Source organism: Triticum aestivum, chromosome 2A (genome assembly GCF_018294505.1).
Source record: "Triticum aestivum cultivar Chinese Spring chromosome 2A, IWGSC CS RefSeq v2.1, whole genome shotgun sequence".
Taxonomy (NCBI): Eukaryota; Viridiplantae; Streptophyta; class Magnoliopsida; order Poales; family Poaceae; genus Triticum; species Triticum aestivum.
The window spans coordinates 298,286,575-298,311,246 of record NC_057797.1 but is presented as its reverse complement, the minus strand read 5'-3'; the positions used below and the strand labels follow the sequence as shown (position 1 = coordinate 298,311,246).

The window sequence follows — 24,672 nt, the reverse complement described above, 5'->3', positions numbered from 1 at the left end:
TCCGCCATGATCAGTGTGCGAGGGACCGGTTTACGCTTCAAGATCACATCCGTCTACGGCCCCACAGACCCCTCCTGTAAAGACGCTTTCTTCGCCGAGCTACTCAGCCAGAAGCCTACGACTGGGGTGGCATGGCTCGCCACTGGTGATTTCAACCAAATCTACCGGGCCAGAGACAAAAACAAAAGAAATGTCAACCGAAGCAGGATCAACCGTTTTAGAGCAACACTACAAAGCTGTGAGCTCAAAGAAATACACCTCCAAAATCGGCGTTTCACTTGGAGCAATGAGAGGGAAAACCCAACTTTGTGCAAGTTAGACTCGTTCTTTTGCAACGCCGAGTGGGACGCATCCTTCAACACCCACGTCCTTCATGCTCTCTCCTCTTCCCTCTCCGACCATTGTCCGCTACTACTTGCCGATGATAAGGGACCAAGGAAGCCTCGGGTCTTTAAATTCGAAAACTTCTGGGCATCCATACCCGGGTTCCATGAGTTGGTCCAAAGGGCGTGGAACGAGAGGGTGGATCACACTGAACCATATCAAATCCTATACTACAAGCTCAAGAAGACGGCTCTCCGCCTCGCAGAATGGAGTAGGAGACTTTTCTCAAAGGCAAAAATTCACCACCATGCCGCTCTTCTGGTGATCCTTCGCCTCGACATCGCCCAAGAGGACAGGCTCCTCTCCACCGAGGAGCTCGACCTTCGGGCCAGGCTTAAGAGAAGGGTCATCGCCTTGGCTGTGCTAGAAAGATCGCGCAAGAAACAATGTGCAAGAATTTCAAATCTTAAAGAAGGGGACGCCAATACAAAATTCTTCCATCGCCGAGTCACCGCTAGGAGGAGAAAAAACCATATTCACAGGATCAAGAATGATCATGGTTGGGTCACCGAGCACGGTGCCAAAGAGAAACTAATCCAAGACCACTTCTCCAATGTCCTAAAGAGAGGCCCCCTGAGCCGCAAAGATTTCAACTGGGACGAGCTAAACCTGGAACCTCTTGATTTGCACAACCTTGACTCCCCGATAGTCGAGAGTGAGGTCCTCGAAGCAATCAATGACCTACCCAGTGACAAGGCTCCGGGTCCAGATGGCTTCACGGGCCTCTTTTTCAAGAAGTGTTGGGATATCGTTAAGCCGGACCTCATGCGGGTCATGAATCATTTTGACTCCCTTCACACCGCGAATCTACAGTGGCTCAACTCCGCGAATGTGGTGCTCCTGCCTAAAAAGGAAGGGGCGGAGGGGATCGCCGACTATAGGCCCATTAGCCTCATCCACGCGGTCGCGAAAATTATTGCGAAGGTGCTCTCCACTCGGCTGGGCCCCCACATGACAAGCCTCGTCTCCAACGCCCAAAGCGCCTTCATTAAAACAAGAAGCATCCATGACAACTTCTTGTATGTTCGCAATCGCGCTCGGCGCTTGCACAAGAGCAAGACCCCGTCCCTTCTTTTCAAGCTTGATATTCGCAAGGCCTTTGACACCGTCAAGTGGGAGTATTTGCTTGATCTTCTCCAACGGCGAGGGTTCCCTCCCAAATTCAGGGATTGGATCGCTGCCCTCCTTTGCTCTTCATCTTCGAGGATCATCCTCAATGGTATTGCCGGTGGTCCAATGTAACGCCCGGGAAATTAAGCTACAGTGATCCTTTGCTAATGATGCCACGTCACCTCGTTTCTAGTTGAATCTCGAGTTAGTTCGAAACCGATTCAAAATTCAAATTCAAAAATAGGCAAACAATAAAAGTTTTCAAATATTAAAACTAAAATGTTCGGAGTGAACCAAATATTGCATAGATAATTATGGTGGAGAAACCACACTTTTATAAAATGTTTAAATACTGTTAAATGAATAAAAGGTAGCAAAAACAATTAGTTTAATGCTTTAAAAATAATAAACATTTTCAAAACTAAATTGATATAAGTATTAAACTATTGTGGCAGTGGCATAATTTGTAAAATGCTATTTAGGTGCCACTTTGGTAATTTACTAAAACTAAAATAATAGGAAACTAAAATAAAGCAAAGTATAAAAAAAACAGAAAACAAAACTAACAAAAAAAAAGGAAAAGAGCAACCCCCCCCCCCCCCGCTGGGCCTTGGCCCAGCAGGCTACTGGGCCGCCAGGCCGGCCCAACCGCGCCCGCTACTACTCCCCACCGGGAGCCAGAAACCCTAGCCCCTCTTCCCCACTACCCCGACCCCCCCACTCTCGCTCGCTCCCCCACTTCCCCCGATTTCTAGATCGGGGCTAACCACCCCCTCCCCCAATCGGCCCGCTCGTTCCACTCCCCCTCTTCAGGATCGGGGCGTTCGCCGCCGCCGCCGCCCGAGACCGCGTCGCCGGAGCCGCCATCGTCGCTCTCCACCTCGACCTCCCCGTCCTAGACCGCCCGCACCGGACCGCTTCTTCCTCAACGCCTCCACATCCTCGACCGGATCTGGGTCGCGCCTCTGGCGCCCCCGACGTCGTCGCCGCCCATCTCCGCTGTCGCCTCCTCGTCTCCTCCTCGTTGGCGCGGCCCCACCGCCGCCGCCCTGTGCCGGGTCGACCTCGCCGTGGCCTCCTCATCTCCTCCCCACGGGTCGCCCCCGAGCCTCGCCGCCCCGCTTCTCTTCAACGCTGGTGAGGCCCTCGGCCTCTCCCCCCCCTCCGATCTGTGTCGCCGGCACCGTTCACTGCCCGCGCGCGCATGACCCCGCGCTCGCTGCCCTGCTCACCAGCCGGACCTCGCCGTCCCGCACCACCGCAGCCCCCTGCTGCCTCCGACGCAACCACCATCGCCCCGCTCGCTGTCTCTACTCGAGACCGCCCGCGACGACCCCGCTGGCCACCGCGGCCATCTGCGCCGGCCTCCCGCTCCAGTTCCTCCCCTCCGCCGCTTCCCCTGACCGGCGCCGTGGGAGCCGGCGGCCGCGCCGATGGCCTCGCCCGATCCCCGCGCCTGGGCTCGCCCCAGTCGGGTGCGCCCCTGTCGGCCACGCCCGCTGCGCCCACTCGGGCGCGCGCCCGCACACCCGTAACCGCTAAGGCCCCTCTGGGCCCATGACAAACGGGGCCCGCGCCCTAGAACAAAAAAAAGGATTTAAATAAATAAATAAATAAATAAATAAATAAAATAATTAAAATATTAATTATTTAATTAAAGAATTAATTAACTTAATTAAACCTGGTTAGACTAATTAATCATTTAATTAACCTGACTAATCTACTAATTAGATTAATTAATTTAGTTAGTTAGTTATCAGTCAATGACATGCGGGACCCACCGTCAGGTTGACCAAGTCAACCCTGTTGACTGCTGACGTCAGCATGACATCATGCTGACGTCATAAATTCATTTTCCGAATTAATTAATTAATTAATTAAATTCCAGAAATTAATAAAATCTTTAGAAAATCATATCTTTTAATCTGTAACTCGGATTAAAATATTTTCAACATGAAAGTTGCTCAGAACGACGAGACGATTCCGGATACGCAGTCCGTTCGTCCGCCACACCCCCTCTAACCTATCGAACCCGCAACTTTCCCCCTCCGGCTCCTCTGCCCGAAAACACGAAACACCGGGAATACTTTCCCGGATGTTTTCCCCCCTTCACCGGTATCACCTACTACCGCGTTAGGGCACACCAAACACCGCGTATTGCCTTGTTATATTTTGTGATGCTTTGTTTGCTCTGTATTCATTATTTCTTCCCCCTCTTCTCTCCGGTAGACTACGAGACCGACGCTGCTGTTGACCAGTTCGACTACGGAGCTGACGACTCCCCTCCTTGTCTGAGCAACCAGGCAAGCCCCCCCCTTGATCACCAGATATCGCCTATTCTTCTCTATACTGCTTGCATTAGAGTAGTGTAGCATGTTACTGCTTTCTGTTGATCCTATTCTGATGCATAGCCTGACATTGTTGCTACACCTGTTGATACCTTACCTGCAATCCTAAATGTTTAGTATAGGATGCTAGTTTATCATCATTGGCCCTACATTCTTGTCAGTCTGCCTTGCTATACTATTGGGCTGTGATCACTCGGGAGGTGATCACGGGTATATACTATACATACATACATACTATACAGATGGTGACTAAAGCCGGGTCAGCTCGAAGAGTACCCGCGAGTGATTCACGGATTGGGGGCTGAAAGGACCTTTGTCCCGACGGCCCTCTGTGTGGATCTTTGTGGCGGAGCGACAGGGCAGGTTGAGACCGCCTAGGAGAGAGGTGGGCCTGGCCCTGTTCGGCGTTCGCGGATACTTAACACGCTTAACGAGATCTTGGTATTTGATCTGAGTCTGGCTACGAGCCTATACGCACTAACCATCTACGTGGGAGTAGTTATGGGTATCCCGACGTCGTGGTATCAGCCGAAGCACTTCAGACGTCAGCGACGGAGCGGCGCGCGCCGAATTGGACTGGAACGCCACTAGGCTAGGTCTGCTTTCGGCCGCCCTCGCAACGTGCAGGTGTGCTATGGGCGATGGGCCCAGACCCCTGTGCGCTTAGGTTTAGACCGGCGTGCTGGCCTCTCTGTTTTGCCTAGGTGGGGCTGCGACGTGTTGATCTTCCGAGGCCGGGCATGACCCAGGAAAGTGTGTCCGGCCAAATGGGATCAAGCGTGTTGGGCTATGTGGTGCACCCCTGCAGGGAAGTTAATCTATTCGAATAGCCGTGATCTTCGGTAACAGGACGACTTGGAGTTGTACCTTGACCTTATGACAACTAGAACCGGATACTTAATAAAACACACCCTTCCAAGTGCCAGATACAACCCGGTGATCGCTTTTCCGCAGGGCGACGAGGAGAGGATCGCCGGGTAGGATTATGCTACTCGAGATGCTACTTGGAGATGTTACTTGGAGATGCTACTTGGAGGACTTCCATCTACTCTCTTCTACATGCTGCAAGACGGAGGATGCCAGAAGCGTAGTCTTCGACAGGATTAGCTATCCCCCTCTTATTCTGGCATTCTGCAGTTCAGTCCACTGATATGGCCTCCCTACACATATACCCATGCATATGTAGTGTAGTTCCTTGCTTGTGAGTACTTTGGATGAGTACTCACGGTTGCTTTCTCCCCCCTTTTTCCCCCTTTCCTTTCTTTCTGGTTGTCGCAACCAGTTGCTGGAGCCCTGGAGCCAGACGCCACCGTCGACGACGACTACTACACCGGAGGTGCCTACTACTACGTGCAGCCCGCTGACGACGACCAGTAGTAGTTAGGAGGATCCCAGGCAGGAGGCCTGCGCCTCTTTCGATCTGTACCCCCAGTTTGTGCTAGCCTTCTTAAGGCAAACTTGTTTAACTTATGTCTGTACTCAGATATTGTTGCTTCCGCTGACTCGTCTATGATCGAGCACTTGTATTCGAGCCCTCGAGGCCCCTGGCTTGTATTATGATGCTTGTATGACTTATTTTATTTGTAGAGTTGTGTTGTGATATCTTCCCGTGAGTCCCTGATCTTGATCGTACACATTTGCGTGTATGATTAGTGTACGATTAAATCGGGGGCGTCACAAGTTGGTATCAGAGCCGACTGCCTGTAGGAATCCCCCTTTCCAACTCCTTGGCCGAAGTCGAGTCTAGTCGTTGAAAAACTTTTACTAACATGGCTGTGTGGCCCATGGGCCCACGTCGCCATCGGGTGGTAGTAGGATCTTTTATTCCTCGACCTATACTCTGGGACTCTGACATCTCTTCTATTCGGGTTAAATGAATCTTACTAAATCTAACATTAGGATCTCGTTATCATTTTCACCCGGAGAGCCCCTTATTATTGATGATCGTCTGCTGCACGTGAAGACCCTGAAGATACTTTCCGCTGTTAGGCCGAGAACTTGTGTTCATCGCGTTTGCAATTCCCCTTCCACCGTCAACCCTTATGGGTAACTACTTACAGTTGTTATTCTTATATCATCCCCAGTTGGTCTTGTTATTACAAGATACCCTGAAAAACTCGTCGTGGTTTCGATAATCCCTTGAGCTTACTGCCTTGCTGTTCTTGTCACTTGAATACCCCTACGGTTAATTCTCGCATTTATAGAATATCCGCTCATCCCCCAGTTGTTTATGTGTTACACAAAAGTCTTTGAAATACCACCCGATATTCCAAAAATCCTCAGCAACCTATTGCTCTGGAATTTCTTGTTTGCTTTCATTATGAATAATCCCATAAGTATAGAAATCTTATTGACATTCCTTGTCATTATCATTTTGAGTCTGTTGACTCAATATGTGGCGAATGCAAGTAATCATCAGATGATCCTTTTAAATTATCTCTCCAGCTCAGACGTCTTTCAAACATGAGCTGGTTCTCGACCAAACTATCTGTCGTCGATTGTGCCTCTGGTATATTCAATTGACCCATCCTTGATCAGAACATCTGCTTCTGATCCTTTGTTGTGGAAATCATAATTCCTTTTTATTTAAGCTTTGAATTATTCAGATGATTCCATAACCTGTTGCATTTGCATTCCTTCCTCTTCTGGTTGAGTACCGATACTCATATCAGGTCCTTTGTGGACTATCAAGTCCTTTGTTGGATTGTTATCCGACAGTGTCCTTCACATTTGAACCCTTTGTGAGTTCTTCCCCTTATACATGATGCCCTTGTTAAGTTGTATCCTCTGCTTGGCCAACCATGCTCTGCTTTCGGGCTTGTGTTATTTACTCTGGAAACTTGTGGTATATGTTTCTAAGAAGCCCCTATGGGTTGAACATATGCCTTCTCTAAACCGTGTGAACCCGAAAGTTTTCACGAGTCATACTTATCTGGTATTGCACCAGGTAAAACTTTCAACAACTAATGTCATCTTCGAAATACGAGAGGTGAATGGAAGATTATGCATTGAGGAAGTGGGAGTCGACCTTGAACTTTGTGTTCATGCCCATGGACGCGATGTATATCCTATCATGGAAGCTTCTTGTAATAATAACTATTTCCTTGATAGCTAACATATGGTATCTGTGAATTGATCCCTTGCAACCGTGGTTCCGACCATGATTGTTCTTCTTTGATTCCATTTCTCGGACAAGTTAAAACATTTGTCTTCTATGGATCGGTACACCAGTCCAACCTTTACTTTGATCTTGTGTTGAGTATTACCCCCTGGTATCTCGAGATTATCATGGAACCGCATAACTTTTTATGAGTTCTTCATCAAGTGCTACCTTCCCACTGATTCCAATTTTTTCGCGGGCTCTGTGTTACTAAACACTCAAAGACACCGATAACTGAACCGAGTCCGCTCTACGGTTCAACAACTCTTCAGTAATGCTTCGATAAGTATGAGTTTGTACCCGATCACGCCATTCCTAGCCTGTTTGGCTATATCATTGTCGTGACGATTCTAACGGTGCTACCTGGTCCTTATTCTCGGAGCACCAATTTTCGACGATGAACTAACCTTACGTCGATTTTCCTCGTCATACCCTTTCACCTTAAACAACAAGATTGGGTTCGAGTTTGTGTCGTAACTATGGTTCCAATGACCTCTTGCTTCATCATTCCTTTGACGTGATGTCGTCGCTGGTTGACTACATCTGCATGAAATCTCTCGACAATTGTGTCGTGATCATCATCAACCTTATGAGCTCTTCCAGGAATTCAATTGAATTCATGATGGGTAATACCATCCTTGCCCCTCGATGATTCCTGTTCTCATCGACCACTTTATTGCCTTCCGTTCAACACAACTTGTTCGCGTTTTGTGTAAACCTTGAGATCACTGCTACCCAGCAGTTGATCTTCCTTACCTCGGAAGTATTACCATCTCCTTTTGTCAAGAATGTGGTGAGAATTTCACCACCTCTTAATAATTCTTGATATCATAATACTTCTTGCCATCTTCGTTCATTCCTTGGTCCCCGTATTGTTTTCAACCGGAATACCGACAATGGAGCTATGACGTGTGAATTCAAAACTTCTAGCAACCCTATTGCTTTGAAGTGAATGGGCGATAGTTCATTCTAAGTCCTTCGTTAATTGAATCACCATTCTGACATTGGTCGTGCAACCCAACCCATATTTCGGGCGCACATTTCAACCAATGTTTATTTGTGTATGTTTTCCTCGAGCATACTTCCTCATATCATTTGATTTGGCAATTGTTATCTCCTTGTTCACTTAATGGTGGAAATCCATCTTTTGGGAATCTCGGTGAATTGCCGTTGAGTTCAGTTCACCAGACACCTCCTTGTCCTCTCCTTGGTTTAATGGTGAACTATTGCTTCAGAAACCCGCTCCCATAGTTCATTTCCCGAGAAGCTTGCAATGCCATTTCAACGATTTGTGTTGCGCCTTTTCTTCTCGGACATCCTGAGTCTCAGGTATCCTGACACCAATCGGATCTGAATCTCGGTCAGATATGATGGTTGGGACAACTTTCCACGAGTTATGTTGTTTGTCCTTTGATGACCCGGTAACATGATGTCATGCCTAGCACCCCCCCTGGCTGGAGGACCTATCATTATAGATTCCTTTTCAGCAAGGTTATCCGTTCATCCATGGGGAAATTGTAAGACTTATTCTACAAGTTATTCCTGATGGATCCTTCGTGTTACCCAAAGTCTGATCTTCACCTGAAGACCATGTCAATGCTATCTCGAAGCATGTCAATGGTACTCTGATTTTCAACAAAAACATTTGAAGCCCAATGCTAAATGTTTCATGCTCGATTATCCAAACACCGCTGTATGGGTATGGTCATCAAATTCCTCTCCCCTTACCTAAATGGTTATCCACTCTATATCCTGTCATGGATATCTTGCTCTGCTTGTCCTTGGGAAGGATATGCCCCCGAAATGTGTTTAAACACATTTTTCCTTTCCATTGTTCTGTTTAACCTGGTAATCACCTTTCCTTTCCTTTGGTTTGCTTAACCCTTCTTGTGATCTATATTATATAAGCAGTAGTAATCTTCTGCTTATGTAAAACACGTTAGTGTACAACCGTGCCAGTAAGACCCTGTTCCTACTGTGGATGACATTTCGGTAGCCACCGACGGATGGGAACTTTGCCTATTGGCCCGCCTCGTTCAACGAGCAGGAAAATGGTTCTCTTCGTCCCTCGCCCTTGGTATCGATGTTGTTGCCGACATAACTGACAGGCTACCCTCTGACACGCCTTACTATCATGACCGTGCAAGATGTCGGCCCCCTTCCTACTTTCAACCACATGGTGGACCCATAACCCACAGTACCACAGGATCGAAACCTGACTCTCCTGTACACCCCCTGTTCCCAAAGTTATTCCTCCCGCGTGGACTCGTATGTAATTCATGAGCCACCTTCCGATGAGATCATCAATTCTGGCATCGGAAACAATAATTATTCTGTTGCTTGAAACCCCTTTCACCTTCTGACTAGGCATTGAACGATCGCCTGGCTGCCAAAAACTTCTTGTTGGACCTTCCAACTTTACTCTCGATGTGTTCTATTTATTCAACTCGAGAGGTACTCATATGCTCATTCATGGGTTAATCCCAGGTTATTACCCTTATAGCATTCTGTCGTTTCCGATCTACCCCGCGACCTATTCATAAGTACGTTGGAGTTCCCAAAGAAAAGGATGCCGACTTCACCATGATGACCTGAAGCAAAGAAATGAAGACATCAACGAAAGGGATCAACCTCTTCGAAAGGGAAGCCAAGACCGAGAAGACTCGTTAGGTTTTTCGCTACCAACACCTTTCCCCCCCTTACTCCACCGCTTAAATCTCGGGACGAGATTTCTTGTAGTGGAGGAGATTTGTAACGCCCGGGAAATTAAGCTACAGTGATCCTTTGCTAATGATGCCACGTCACCTCGTTTCTAGTTGAATCTCGAGTTAGTTCGAAACCGATTCAAAATTCAAATTCAAAAATAGGCAAACAATAAAAGTTTTCAAATATTAAAACTAAAATGTCGGAGTGAACCAAATATTGCATAGATAATTATGGTGGAGAAACCACACTTTTATAAAATGTTTAAATACTGTTAAATGAATAAAAGGTAGCAAAAACAATTAGTTTAATGCTTTAAAAATAATAAACATTTTCAAAACTAAATTGATATAAGTATTAAACTATTGTGGCAGTGGCATAATTTGTAAAATGCTATTTAGGTGCCACTTTGGTAATTTACTAAAACTAAAATAATAGGAAACTAAAAGAAAGCAAAGTATAAAAAAAACAGAAAACAAAACTAACAAAAAAAAAGGAAAAGAGCAACCCCCCCCCCCGCTGGGCCTTGGCCCAGCAGGCTACTGGGCCGCCAGGCCGGCCCAACCGCGCCCGCTACTACTCCCCACCGGGAGCCAGAAACCCTAGCCCCTCTTCCCCACTACCCCGACCCCCCCACTCTCGCTCGCTCCCCCACTTCCCCCGATTTCTAGATCGGGGCTAACCACCCCCTCCCCCAATCGGCCCGCTCGTTCCACTCCCCCTCTTCAGGATCGGGGCGTTCGCCGCCGCCGCCGCCCGAGACCGCGTCGCCGGAGCCGCCATCGTCGCTCTCCACCTCGACCTCCCCGTCCTAGACCGCCCGCACCGGACCGCTTCTTCCTCAACGCCTCCACCTCCTCGACCGGATCTGGGTCGCGCCTCTGGCGCCCCCGACGTCGTCGCCGCCCATCTCCGTTGTCGCCTCCTCGTCTCCTCCTCGCTGGCGCGGCCCCACCGCCGCCGCCCTGTGCCGGGTCGACCTCGTCGTGGCCTCCTCATCTCCTCCCCACGGGTCGCCCCCGAGCCTCGCCGCCCCGCTTCTCTTCAACGCTGGTGAGGCCCTCGGCCTCTCCCCCCCCTCCGATCTGTGTCGCCGGCACCGTTCACTGCCCGCGCGTGCATGACCCCGCGCTCGCTGCCCTGCTCACCAGCCGGACCTCGCCGTCCCGCACCACCGCAGCCCCCTGCTGCCTCCGACGCAACCACCATCGCCCCGCTCGCTGTCTCTACTCGAGACCGCCCGCGACGACCCCGCTGGCCACCGCGGCCATCTGCGCCGGCCTCCCGCTCCAGTTCCTCCCCTCCGCCGCTTCCCCTGACCGGCGCCGTGGGAGCCGGCGGCCGCGCCGATGGCCTCGCCCGATCCCCGCGCCTGGGCTCGCCCCAGTCGGGTGCGCCCCTGTCGGCCACGCCCGCTGCACCCACTCGGGCGCGCGCCCGCACACCCGTAACCGCTAAGGCCCCTCTGGGCCCATGACAAACGGGGCCCGCGCCCTAGAACAAAAAAAAAGGATTTAAAAAAAAATAATAATAAAAAATAAATAAATAAATAATTAAAATAATTAAAATATTAATTATTTAATTAAAGAATTAATTAACTTAATTAAACCTGGTTAGACTAATTAATCATTTAATTAACCTGACTAATCTACTAATTAGATTAATTAATTTAGTTAGTTAGTTATCAGTCAATGACATGCGGGACCCACCGTCAGGTTGACCAAGTCAACCCTGTTGACTGCTGACGTCAGCATGACATCATGCTGACGTCATAAATTCATTTTCCGAATTAATTAATTAATTAATTAAATTCCAGAAATTAATAAAATCTTTAGAAAATCATATCTTTTAATCTGTAACTCGGATTAAAATATTTTCAACATGAAAGTTGCTCAGAACGACGAGACGATTCCGGATACGCAGTCCGTTCGTCCGCCACACCCCCTCTAACCTATCGAACCCGCAACTTTCCCCCTCCGGCTCCTCTGCCCGAAAACACGAAACACCGGGAATACTTTCCCGGATGTTTTCCCCCCTTCACCGGTATCACCTACTACCGCGTTAGGGCACACCGAACACCGCGTATTGCCTTGTTATATTTTGTGATGCTTTGTTTGCTCTGTATTCATTATTTCTTCCCCCTCTTCTCTCCGGTAGACTACGAGACCGACACTGCTGTTGACCAGTTCGACTACGGAGCTGACGACTCCCCTCCTTGTCTGAGCAACCAGGCAAGCCCCCCCCCCCCTTGATCACCAGATATCGCCTATTCTTCTCTATACTGCTTGCATTAGAGTAGTGTAGCATGTTACTGCTTTCTGTTGATCCTATTCTGATGCATAGCCTGACATTGTTGCTACACCTGTTGATACCTTACCTGCAATCCTAAATGTTTAGTATAGGATGCTAGTTTATCATCATTGGCCCTACATTCTTGTCAGTCTGCCTTGCTATACTATTGGGCCGTGATCACTCGGGAGGTGATCACGGGTATATACTATACATACATACATACTATACAGATGGTGACTAAAGCCGGGTCAGCTCGAAGAGTACCCGCGAGTGATTCACGGATTGGGGGCTGAAAGGACCTTTGTCCCGACGGCCCTCTGTGTGGATCTTTGTGGCGGAGCGACAGGGCAGGTTGAGACCGCCTAGGAGAGAGGTGGGCCTGGCCCTGTTCGGCGTTCGCGGATACTTAACACGCTTAACGAGATCTTGGTATTTGATCTGAGTCTGGCTACGAGCCTATACGCACTAACCATCTACGTGGGAGTAGTTATGGGTATCCCGACGTCGTGGTATCAGCCGAAGCACTTCAGACGTCAGCGACGGAGCGGCGCGCGCCGAATTGGACTGGAACGCCACTAGGCTAGGTCTGCTTTCGGCCGCCCTCGCAACGTGCAGGTGTGCTATGGGCGATGGGCCCAGACCCCTGTGCGCTTAGGTTTAGACCGGCGTGCTGGCCTCTCTGTTTTGCCTAGGTGGGGCTGCGACGTGTTGATCTTCCGAGGCCGGGCATGACCCAGGAAAGTGTGTCCGGCCAAATGGGATCAAGCGTGTTGGGCTATGTGGTGCACCCCTGCAGGGAAGTTAATCTATTCGAATAGCCGTGATCTTCGGTAACAGGACGACTTGGAGTTGTACCTTGACCTTATGACAACTAGAACCGGATACTTAATAAAACACACCCTTCCAAGTGCCAGATACAACCCGGTGATCGCTTTTCCGCAGGGCGACGAGGAGAGGATCGCCGGGTAGGATTATGCTACTCGAGATGCTACTTGGAGATGTTACTTGGAGATGCTACTTGGAGGACTTCCATCTACTCTCTTCTACATGCTGCAAGACGGAGGATGCCAGAAGCGTAGTCTTCGACAGGATTAGCTATCCCCCTCTTATTCTGGCATTCTGCAGTTCAGTCCACTGATATGGCCTCCCTACACATATACCCATGCATATGTAGTGTAGTTCCTTGCTTGTGAGTACTTTGGATGAGTACTCACGGTTGCTTTCTCCCCCCTTTTTCCCCCTTTCCTTTCTTTCTGGTTGTCGCAACCAGTTGCTGGAGCCCTGGAGCCAGACGCCACCGTCGACGACGACTACTACACCGGAGGTGCCTACTACTACGTGCAGCCCGCTGACAACGACCAGTAGTAGTTAGGAGGATCCCAGGCAGGAGGCCTGCGCCTCTTTCGATCTGTACCCCCAGTTTGTGCTAGCCTTCTTAAGGCAAACTTGTTTAACTTATGTCTGTACTCAGATATTGTTGCTTCCGCTGACTCGTCTATGATCGAGCACTTGTATTCGAGCCCTCGAGGCCCCTGGCTTGTATTATGATGCTTGTATGACTTATTTTATTTGTAGAGTTGTGTTGTGATATCTTCCCGTGAGTCCCTGATCTTGATCGTACACATTTGCGTGTATGATTAGTGTACGATTAAATCGGGGGCGTCACATCCAATTAAGCATGGCAAAGGCCTCCGGCAGGGTGACCCCATCTCCCCACTCCTATTCGTCATCGCCATTGACCCGCTCCAAAGAATCCTAGATGTGGCCACGAGGAAGGGGCTCCTGCACAAGCTCAGGGGAAGGGGGGCAATGCTGAGGACTTCTCTTTATGCGGATGACGCGGTGGTTTTCTTGGCCCCGATCAAAAGAGATGTGGAAAATCTTGCATGCATCTTGAGAGGCTTTGGTGAGGTCACGGGCCTCTGCACCAACTTCCTCAAGAGCTCAATGGTGCCCATCCATTGCAACCACCTCGATCTGGGTTGTTTGACCCAAAGCCTGCCAGCAGCAAGAGCTTCTTTCCCTCTGCGGTACCTAGGACTCCCCCTCTCCGTATGGCAGCTGAAGTTGGTGGACTTGCAATTCCTCGTGGACAAGGTGGCGAGCAAGCTAACAACATACGAGGGTCAGAACATCACCACCATCGGGCGTACGACTCTTGTCAAGTCTGTGATCACCTCCCAACTAGTCTACCCCGCCACTCCGTTGGTCATACCGCCCTCCATCCTACACACCGTCAACAAACTTGAGAGAGCCTTCCTATGGTCTGGAACAGACAAAACGACAGGGGCGAAATGCAAAGTAAACTGGGAGATTGTTTGTCGGCCACTCGAATATGGGGGACTTGGGGTCCTCAACACCAACAAGTTTACACGCGCCCTCCGGCTGCGGTGGCCTTGGTACGAATGGAAGGATCCTACCAAGATGTGGGTTGGATTGGGAAACCCTTGTGACGAGCAGGACCTTAACTTTTTCTATGCTTCCACCATCATCTCCATTGGTAACGGCGCGAAGACCCCCTTTTGGGACTCCCCTTGGCTCCTTGGGCGCAAGCCTAAGGATATTGCCCCGCTCATCCATGAAGCTTCCATGCGTAAGAATTGGAAGGTGCGGGAGGCCCTCAAGCACAACGCATGGATCCTCAAGATCAATCCACCCACCTCTATCTCCGCCGAGCATGTCACACAATTCTTCACGCTTTGGATGCTCCTTCATGAGGTCCATCTTGACGAACTCTTCGAGGATGACATCCTTTGGAAGCACTCGGTCTCGGGGCATTACTCGGCGGCCTCCGCATATAAGGCACAATTTTTAGGATTGGTTCTCTCCCCCATGGACAAGATGGTTTGGAAAGTTTGGGCTCCCCCAAAAGTCAAGTTCTTTGCTTGGTTGGCTCTCCAAGACAGGATTTGGACCGCGGATAGATTGGCAAAGCGTGGGTGGCCGAACTGTGATCTTTGCCCCCTTTGCAAGAGGGAACAAGAGAGTGGGAGTCACCTATTCTTCAAATGCCGCTTCTCTAGAAGGCTTTGGTCCTTGGTCATTGACAAGTACCACGTCCCCGACTTCGTCATTTCCACCTGGCCCCTATTCGACTCGGTCCAATCTTGGTGGGCAAGTACTTGCGACGACGGCTATCCGCACAGACAAGCCAAGGCATCCCTCACCATGCTTGTTTCATGGACAATTTGGAATGAACGAAACGCGCGAGTTTTCAGGCATAAGTGTGCCCCTCCGACAGTGCTGCTTTCCTCCATCGCCACCGAGGCTAACCTTTGGATCATCGCCGGTGCTAAAAAACTAGGGTCTTTGTTATTGCGCGAGTAATCCGCATGCCGTATATTTGGGTTGTTTGTAACTAACTCTATTCTCTCTTATTTAATGGATGAGGCAAAGCTTTTGCCTCCGTTTCAAAAAAAAATAATACCTTAACCACATTTGGTGATTAGTTCTCTTCCGGGCATGTGCGAGGAAGGCTTCTGCACTTGGCGAGTGTTTCTACGAGCTAACACGCCCTCACGTCCAATGAAATGCACAAGATATGCCGATGTTTTCAATTTAATTATGGTAACACATATGTTTAATAATTAGCCCAGGTGCCCTTCTTTGAATATTTCTGTATGTGGGTGTAGAGAGGCCACCGATTATAACCTTTTAATAATTAGCCCAAGTCCTGCCGATTTATTCAAAACCCATCAACATGTCTCTTTGCATTTTTTCTGGATCAAACATATTTAAATGAGTCCACGAAAATATGCACACTTAAAATATTCTGTGCAAGCCCTTTGTGCTTTTCTGTTTGTTTTGTCAAATGGAAAAAGAAGAGAATAACAGAGGAAGAGAGGGCCACCAGCAGGCCGGCCCATTTGCACAAAAGGCCAGGCATCTTCTTCATCCCCTTTTGCCAGGGCGACGCGCCTCCAGATCCGGCGACATGCGCCATCGGCCGCTGCCTCCGGCGCCCCTCAGCCTCGCCTCCTCTCCTTCCCTTCCTCTATCGCTGGCGCCTCCTTCCTTGTTTCACCGATTTATTTGCCATTGATTCTCGCGTACCTTCCTTATTATCTGCTCAACCAAGCGTATATAAATTACAAGAATTTGATGTAATGAGGCAAGATGAGACTTTTTGGCTGATTTATCATATTTTGTACCAAGGACTTTAACTGATTTATTGAATGTGTACGCACGTTCGGACTCAGCTGAATCAGGAATGCAAGGCCCTGGCTGCATGCATGGGCGGCGGTCCAGGCTATGCAAGCCCCGTGCAATGATTAAATAAATATTGCGTTTTTCACTTTGGCATGAACAAGGCATGGTTAAGTTGGCTAGCCGGTCAAGCTTTGTTGGGCTCTTTTTTCTGTCGACATGAGTTCGAATCTGGGCAGGCACGAAACGATTTTATTTGTTTGCTTACATGAAACGCAAACGACCGAGTGAAAAAAAAGTTGAAATACGTCTACCTTCTGGAGCGTGAGTGCAGGCCTAGGTTGAGGCCCAATCGAGCTATGTACATAGGCGGACTCAGCCCAACTGAGCGGAAGAAGCCAAAAATAGGTCCTCAAATTAGTACCACCTCGCATATATAGATTAAATATAAAATCACCTAAACGGGACGAAACTAAGCATATCACCTTGCTTTATTAGTAGGTAAATAGATATAGATATAGATATAACGTAAACTAAATAGAACTAGATACTAGATATATAAAGAGGAGCTCTACTCGGAGAATTCCAAGAAGTCGGACTTAGAGTAGATAGGGATCATCCCCGAGCTCTACTCGGAGAATTCCAAGAAGTCGGACTTAGAGTAGATAGGGATCATCCCCTCCCCCCGTCGCAGTGGTTGGCCCCGTGGTCGCTGGCAGTGGGCTGACTCCACCACATATAGTCGTCTTCGTTGGCGAGGCGGGTGATCTCGCGACACTCGTGCTCGATCGTGCATGTGGTTTCCACGGACACAAAGAACACATGATTCTCATCGACGATTCGTGGGTCCTTGAGTAGTGTGGCCACCAAGGCGGCATCAACATGCTAGGTAGCGTGGTGCTCCTTGGCCCAAGAGGTGTACCTAACAGGAGGTGTGATGGTGGCCATGGCGTTATCGAGGAAGTTAAGCTTCACGCGGCTCTTGAATAACTGGAGCACGAAGGCGTCGTAGGCGCATGCCAGGCCACACCAGCGTTGCCGTGACCATGGTATGGATCTCCGTCACCCACTTGCCCTACATCTGGAGCCTAATGACGCGGTCCTTTGGTGGCAGCTGCTGCGACAGGGAAGAAGGCCTGAGACAGGGATAGGAGAACGAGGTAGGAATCGGCAAGCTGTGCGGGGGCTCGGCGATTGGGAAGACGGCTCGGGATGGCACCGGCAGATCGAGGGACGTTGGCAACACTTGGGAGGCGGCGTGGGGAGATCGAGGCGGTTCATTAATTGGTGTCGTGCTATTGGCCGCCATGCCATGAATGCAAGAGTGGAGTGGCCTCCCCATTTTTAATGAGAAGTGCTCTTCTCATAGCAAAAATGGGCTAGAGGGAAATCTTTTGGGGATGAAAAGCTAATTCTTGGGGAGCTAAAGGAAATCGGGGATGGGCAAGATGGCTGTTAATTCCCCAAAATGGAAGTTTCTGCCCATATATAACTCTTGGGGAATGGGCTAGAGATGCTCTAATATTGGCATGGCGCACTTGGTGGAAAGCTTGTTGGCATCAATGATCATGTGCAGTCTGTCCACATCAGCAAAACCGGCTTCCAAAACAGCTTATTTTGGTCTAGGCGGTGTTCTGTTTGATACTTTGATATTGGGAACTTGAGGGATTATATAACGGTTTTATATTCGGAGGGGGTGATGCAGCCGAAATTTGTGACAGTTTAGGTGGGCATATACACTTCATTCTTAACTGAACATATTTGTTTTTTTTTCATTGTATATAGAAGGTTATTAGTTGAACTATGAGGATCTGATGGATCAGTAGTGTGGAAACCTGAATTCTAAGCGGTAGAGCCTATTTTACTTGATGTTTAAAAATATGTAACTGTTTTTTGAGGCATCCCTACCTGAAAAGGTTGTACGATTGAGGTGGCCAATTGTTGGAACAGCCTATCGCTGCTCTACTTCAAGCGCATGCTATAAAAGTTACTCCCTCCGTCCCAAAATAAGTGTCCTGGCATTAGTTCAAGTTATAACAAATTTGAACTAAAGCCATGGCACTTATTTTGGGAAGGAGGGAGTACATCTCAATCTCAAATTCTTAATTGATAACGAAGTTGCAAACTCGTAGTACTTCGTCTGTATTCTTCCTGCTTGAACTATTGTTATGCCCATCAGAATTGTTGCCTCTTCTTCAAGTCTTGATGCGGTTGATGAATTCAGTGGTATGTGTTGTCTCTTGATAACTATGGCAGTTTATGTAATGGAAGTTAATTTAGAAAGCAAAATCATTAAATGCTTGCTTGAATAATACTCCCTCCTTTCCGGTTTATAAGGCTCAAGTCTCAAATCTCATCAACCAAGGCATTTTGTGAGTGGAGGAATGTATCTCGTACTTTACAAAACTACCCCAATTAAACTCATGCATTAATTTGGATTAATTGCAGTGCATGCATGCTTGGCCATTCCTCTTTAATTCTTGCATGCAAAGATTTAATGCGCATTGGAAACTAAAAATGAGATGGAGATGAGCCCTCTAAATTGGAAAAACAAAAAGGTTGAAATAAGCCTTATAAACCGGAAAGGAGGGAGTAGGATGTAGGAAAAGATTGCCTATAATGGGCCCTGAAGCCGTCATTACTTGTGGCCTCTGCAATGATATAACTGACAGAACATATAGCTACACAGGCTGATATCAACAAAAAGTGGACAAAATGCTTTGAACACTTGGTTCTTATTGAACAGCCTCTACTTAAGCTTGAACCATGACATGGTAACAATGTTTCCTTTAAAATGCAGGGTTCAATGTTGAAACTGTCGAGTACAAGAACATTAGCTTCACTGTTTGGGATGTTGGGGGTCAGGACAAGGTATGACCTGCTGCAGTGTTCTGTGTATTGTAAATTCAGTGTTTTCCTTACCTTAATCTTCCTGCAAATTGTTACATTTCATTTAAGCTGATGCTTTGTGCTTGTAAGAACAGATCAGACCTCTCTGGAGGCATTACTTCCAGAACACGCAGGGTCTTATCTTTGTTGTGGACAGCAATGATAGGGACCGTGTTGTTGAAGCCAGAGATGAGCTCCACAGGATGCTGAATGAGGTACATTTGTGCTGGATTACTCTTATCATGCTATCCATTCAATATAGCAACCAATTGGTGAGCTTGATTAACATAATCATTGTTTGAACTATCATAATTTATAACACACTAATGTGAGAAGAAGCAATTATTTTGACAGGACGTTCATATGAGACCACTTACTGTTTATTACGTTTAACCCCTTTTTTGGGAAAAATTATCTCTAGGAAGTGGCCTGTTAATGCAGTTTTTGTTGTCTATTAGCTAGTACAGAGTTACTATAGTATATGGTTTTGCTGCACCTGTTCTAGCATACATACATCTAAGTAACTTTTAATTTGTGTAGTTGGGAAGCGATATTTTGTTCAACTGCATTATATGATAGTCATTATTGATGACAGGATGAGTTGCGCGATGCTGTGTTGCTTGTCTTTGCCAACAAGCAAGATCTTCCAAATGCTATGAATGCTGCTGAAATTACTGATAAGCTTGGATTACATTCCCTTCGTCAACGTCACTGGTAAGCAAAGCCTACTTGTTTTTCTTGCTTATCTTTTGCAGTGGAATAAGTTTTGGAATCCACCCACATCCGTACCAGATCCTGTAAAGCACCATCTGTAGAAAACAGTATACAGGCCCCTAAAACAAATTTACGGTACCGCGAGGCATCGGGTGGAACAGATCCTGTAAACCCGTACCATAAACGTTTATTTTTTTTGTTTTTTCTCCTCGCGCTTCTTCCCCAGGACGGAAGCATGCACAAACTCGAACTCCGGCCGGCCAGAACGGCGCTGATCCGGCCTGCCGCCTGATGTGGCCTGCTGCCTGCTCTTGCACGCTCCGGCGACGTTCCGGTGCGCCGCGTGTTCCGGTAATGCTTCGGCCGGCTGCCGACGAGCTCCTCCGCCTGCTCGCTGCTCATGCATGGTGTCGCGAGGCCCCAGCTCCGGCGTTGACCGGCTTTACAGGATCCTCCAAAAATGGCTGAAATCCTCCATATATGACGGATAGGAGCTCGAATATACGGGAGCCTGCAATTTTTTTTACGTGATATGCTATTTTACGTTTTTTTCAGCTTGTACTGTAAAAACAAAGGTTTGACCGCTTTTACAGGATCTGCTAGAGATGCTCTAAGCCACTCATGCTCTTCATTTCAACAGGTACATCCAGAGCACATGTGCTACATCCGGTGAGGGTCTGTATGAGGGCCTGGACTGGCTATCCAGTAACATTGCCAGCAAGGTATTTATCACTCTATACTCAGTTCTACAAATCTCTTCGTTCTGCTACAAAATTGTAGTTCACACCCTGATTTGATTGACATGTGTTTTGGTGCCTGTAGGCTTGAGGCTTGGAATTTTGACTGCGGAGCTGGCTATTAGCTGTGGATCTGTTATGTGCCTTTCGCAAGCTCAGTGTTTTTGTAATGATGTCCCAGTTAAATGCCTCCTGGATGCTCTTTCTACTTGTTGATACTTTGCACAATGATTTCAAATATCATACGTTTTGGACTAGTTATCATGTCCACTTAGTTATATAAATAAGGCCAAAATATTATTTCTTTGATATGATGAGCAGCAATTTATTGTATTGACGTTAGGCTTGGTTTCTTGGAAAATACGGGTGACTTCTACCCCTTTGTTTTTTGACATCCGTGACTTGAATCCTTTCACTCCTTTTCATGTCATTTAACACTGGTAGCCTGGATGATTGGTAGGACCTTTCACACGTCGTTATTTGTGGTGCGCAAAATAAAAAATGTGGCTGAGGCTCTGAATTATATGGACATGCACTTATATGTGGTTGCCCAATCTAACCTCCCAATCTTCTTAAGGCCTTGTTCGGTTAGCACCTCCCCTGCCGGGATTGGGGCCCAATCCCCGCCGAACCCCGTGGTTTCGGCCCGACCGGGATTAGACCTCGGCCTGCTTTATAAGTGTGTTCGGTTAAACCCGGTCGGGGCTACACCCCTGCCCAATCCCTCCCAAACCAGGTGGAACTACCTGGGATATAATCCTTGCCCCTCTACTCGTGGAACCAATCCCTCCTGCGACGGACGAAACGCTACGCGAGAAGAAAAGGTTCAAGCCCTTTCTTCCCGAGTCCTGAGATTCGGTGGCGGCGGCAGTGGCAGCGGCGATGTAGGCATCCAGAGGCGACGATGGTGGCATACTTCCCCACCCCTCCCTTCTCTCCCATCCGGTAAGCCTCTTCTCCTTCTTCTCCTCTCCCACTCTTCTTTCCCATCTCCTCCTCCCGATCTGACCTGATGTGCCGCCAAGAGAATATAGGAAGGGAGTAACCGAACAAGTTATGGTCATAGGGATTCATGTGGATGAGGAACAGCAGGGGTTGGGTGACAAGTAGGGGATCACCTAATTCCTAGGAGGTTAGAAACCACTCATGGAATCTAACCACAGCAACTGAACAAGGCCTAATAGAGGATTTGCTTGATGAATGAATACGCCACGTGAAGAAAACCCTCATCCCAGCTAACGGGGTTGGCTACTTGACGAACAAATCAACGCCACTTAAATGGTATGAAGCAAACCCTTGATCCGGGAGAAACTACAATAGAATCTAGCATTGTGATGCAAAAATAGAAAAATTTATCTGGGCCATCAAATCAATCATGGATGGTACAGATTGCTAGTGATCGACTAGAGGGGGGTGAATAGGCGATTTTTACGAAAGTCTTCAAAACATGGAAGTTTCGAAGACAGACGATAGAAATGAACCTATTAACATGCAGCGGAAGGTAGACTACACTAGGTAAGCCATAGTCAAGTATTCAATGAAGTGAAAGCACAAAGACTAATAGCAGCTAGGCAGTATGGATCGGGATGGAAGATAGTATGAAGCCAATCAGAACAAACAGTCACACAGTGAAGACAAATAGATAATGCAAATAGGCAATGACTTCACAATGACTAATCTGCAAATAAAGAGATGGGAAGGATAGAACCAGTGGCTCGTTGAAGACAATGATTTGTTGGACCAGTTCCAGTTGCTGTGACAACTGTACGTCTGGTTAGGGAGGCTGAGATTCAACTCAGAAGACTGCATCTTCACCTTATTTCCCTTGAGCTAAGGACACCCAGTCCTCGCCCAATTACTCTGGTAAGTCTTCAAGGTAGACTTCCAAACCTTCACAGACTTCGTTCACCGGCGATCCACAATGACTCTTGGATGCGCAGAACGCGACGCCTAACCGGCTGGAGGATTCACAGTCCTCAAGTGTAATAAGTCTTCAGATCACACAGACAGGAAGACTTCAGTGATGCCTAACACTCTTTGGCTCTGGGTGTTTAGGGCTTTGTCCTCGCAAGGATTTCTCTCTCAAAGGCTTCGAGGTGGGTTGCTCTCAAACGACAAAAGCCGTGCACTAACTCTGAGCAGCCAACCAATTTATGGTGTAGGGGTGGGCTATTTATAGCCACTAGGCAACCCGACCTGATTTGTCTGAAATGACCCTGGGTCACTAAGGAACTGACACGTGTTCCAACAGTCAGATTTCAAACATACACGGCAACTTTACTTGAGCTACGAGCAAAGCTGACTTATCCAACTCTGGATAAGATTTGCTCTCATTGTCTTCGTTCGAAGACATAGGATTTTGGTTAAGCATCACTTCAGTCATTCTGACTGGTTCACTTGGACCCCACTTAATAGTACGGTGGTTCCTATGACTCAACAAAGAAGAAAAAGAACGACGAAACAACTAAGTCTTCGCGCTCCATAGTCTTCACGCGATGTCTTCTCTTGTCATAGTCTTCAATGTGAATGTCTTCACATACCACCTTTGACTTCAATGTCTTCATTCATTTTTAGGGGTTATCTCCGATAGCAAAACCGAATCAATGAGGGACTTCTACCTGTGTTATCCTGCAATTCTCACAAACACATTAGTCCCTCAACCAGGTTTGTCGTCAATACTCCAAAACCAACAAGGGGTGGCACTAGATGCACTTACAATCTCCCCCTTTTTGGTGATTGATGACAAACTAGTTGAAGTTTTCAACGGGGATAAAAGTATGTGAACTTGTAAAGGATTTAAGTATTGTCTTCGTAAGTAGCAGGAAAAGGCTCCCCCTGAAGATGTGCATGTAAGTATTTGCTTTTGAATGCAAATGCACATGGCAGGTTGTACTTGCGGAGCTCCTCTTTTACTTATGAAGACAATTCATCATGCATGAAAGGTTATACCGAAGATAATGACATGCATAATGGAAAATGGACGTCTGCCAAATGACTTCGTGCGGAATTTATCGTCGCACATGCGGAATTTATCATCGCATCACATAGTGTCGAAAAAGGTAGCAGACGACCATCAAGTTTAAGTGTTACAACTCAAAACGAACCAAATGTTTCAAAAGCGAGAGTTGTAAGCACTTGGCAAAAGTAGCAAAAAGTAAAGCAACCACCCATATGGACCCGCTTGAAGACTATCAACTCATATGCTTGTCCCTCTTTTGTTAGTAATGACCAAAAAGGTTTGAAGACATAGAGCTTCTACTTGTTCCCATGAGGAGTAGGCGAAGCAGCAGGGTCGTCGTTGAGGTCCGGTGGTGCAGAAGAACTTGGTGTAGTGTCGAGACGCGCTGAAGGTGGAGGTGGTGAAGTGGCATCATCTTGATCATCGATAACTCTGGCATTCACCGTTGCAGCTCAGGAAGAATATTCAGAGTCTTCAAGGGAGGGAGTCCGACGCAAGTGAGCATTCCTTGGAGGAGTGGAGTCAAACTTGAATCTTTCTGTGAAGCCATCGTCGTGAAGATCTTGTTCAGCAGTGAGCAAAGTCAAACTCTTCCAAGACCTCCGACAGGTTTCATGTGTAACAAAGGCATTCTTGGTGGCAAGATTGCGAATGCGATTGACGTCCACCAAGAGGCTTTGCATCTGACGCTTAAGCCAGTCATGATGCTTATCCTGTTTCTGATGTAGCGCGACGAGAAGCTCTCGGTCATTAAGAACACGAGATCACTTCCGAGGCCTTTGGGTAATGGTGCTTCCAGTTGCGTCAGTTTGGGCGCGAGGGGCACATGTGTTACCAGCCAAGGGATAAACACGAGAGACTGCCTGAACTCCTTCAATGGGCTGGGTGAAGCTTTGACGATCAACATTGTGAAGATAGATTGGATCCTTAGCAGGCTCTGGGTAAATAGCTTCAACAGATAGATCAACCTCTGGCAAGAATACAAGATGATTGTGCGCAGAGGGCTGATAGTTGAAGGCGGAGTGAAGCTTGATAAGGCGCATGACCCATGGAGCATAGAATTTTAGACCAAAAATGTCGGAGCCAGCTGCAGCCAACTGCCTGATGAAGAAGTCTTGAGCATTGAAGCTTATGCCATTGAAGATATAGAAAACCAAAGTCTTCATTGCTCCTTCAAGCTTCGTTGCAGATGAATGTCCTTTGACATGCCATAGAGTTTTTCTGATGATG

At 47.7% G+C, this 24,672-nt stretch overlaps 1 protein-coding gene across 1 annotated transcript in view; it reads left to right on the top strand.

Annotated features, from left to right (window-relative positions):
- Positions 1-20,913, top strand: part of LOC123188567 (ADP-ribosylation factor 1) — a 30,027-nt gene extending 9,114 nt beyond the window's left edge. The window contains exons 3-7 of the mRNA XM_044600726.1: positions 18,944-19,014; positions 19,128-19,247; positions 19,628-19,746; positions 20,387-20,468; positions 20,569-20,913. Of these exons, the coding sequence (XP_044456661.1) occupies positions 18,944-19,014; positions 19,128-19,247; positions 19,628-19,746; positions 20,387-20,468; positions 20,569-20,574 (398 nt within the window). The 3' untranslated portion in view covers positions 20,575-20,913. The remainder of the gene's footprint in view (positions 1-18,943; positions 19,015-19,127; positions 19,248-19,627; positions 19,747-20,386; positions 20,469-20,568) is intronic.
- The last annotated feature ends 3,759 nt before the right edge of the window (positions 20,914-24,672 follow it).